At 50.8% G+C, this 664-nt stretch overlaps 1 protein-coding gene across 1 annotated transcript in view; it reads left to right on the top strand.

The window, feature by feature from the left end:
- Window positions 1-314: 314 nt before the first annotated feature.
- FANCF (Fanconi anemia, complementation group F) overlaps window positions 315-664 on the top strand; it is a 1,301-nt gene continuing 951 nt past the window's right edge. The window contains exon 1 of the mRNA XM_005869412.2: window positions 315-661. Coding sequence (XP_005869474.1) covers window positions 486-661 — 176 coding nt within the window. The 5' untranslated portion in view covers window positions 315-485. The remainder of the gene's footprint in view (window positions 662-664) is intronic.

Raw genomic sequence — 664 nt, 5'->3', positions numbered from 1 at the left:
TACAATAGAAGTTATGTGACTGTGGTCTCGTTCTCAAAATATCTTATTTTACTTTTCGTTTCCATTAACCGGGGCTTCAGTTTTAATAATGAAAGAACAATGTCACGGTCCAGACTTTTGCATAGTGCCTGGCATTAATTAGTGGGAGTCAGTACCTTTTTACTAGGGTGAATGGATCTAAAAATTTCATTTAATAACATTTTCATTAAATGAGCATCTCTCACGTGGCTCTTGGAATTCTCGCTATGATGCCCTGCACTTACTCTCCCTCCCCTAAGAGTTCAAAGGACAAAGTAACACTACCTCGCCGTTTCTCCAGTTTAAACGCTTCTAAGTACCCGGATTAAAGTGGAGTTGTCAGATTGACAGCAACTTCGCCCAATAGTATTGTAGGGAGGCGTATCATTTCCACAGACAAGCCAATCAGCTCGCAGGGAGTCGCCGTCGCCAGGGTGAAAACGGAAGTCGGGCTCTCGCGTGCCGCCATGGAGTCGCTCTCGCAGCAGCTGGAGCGGTTCTCAGAGGTGCTGGCTGTCTCCCGCACCGCCCATGTTCGCAGCTGGGACCCCGCGACGGTGCGCAGGGCCCTGCAGTGGGCTCGCTACCTGCGCCACGTCTACAGGCGCTTTGGCCGTCATGCCGGCATCCGCTTGGCCCTGGAGCG

Source organism: Myotis brandtii, unplaced genomic scaffold, assembly GCF_000412655.1.
Source record: "Myotis brandtii unplaced genomic scaffold, ASM41265v1 scaffold293, whole genome shotgun sequence".
In the NCBI taxonomy this organism is placed as follows: Eukaryota; Metazoa; Chordata; class Mammalia; order Chiroptera; family Vespertilionidae; genus Myotis; species Myotis brandtii.
The sequence above is the reverse complement of the archived record's forward strand: the minus strand, read 5'-3'. Positions and strand labels throughout refer to the sequence as shown.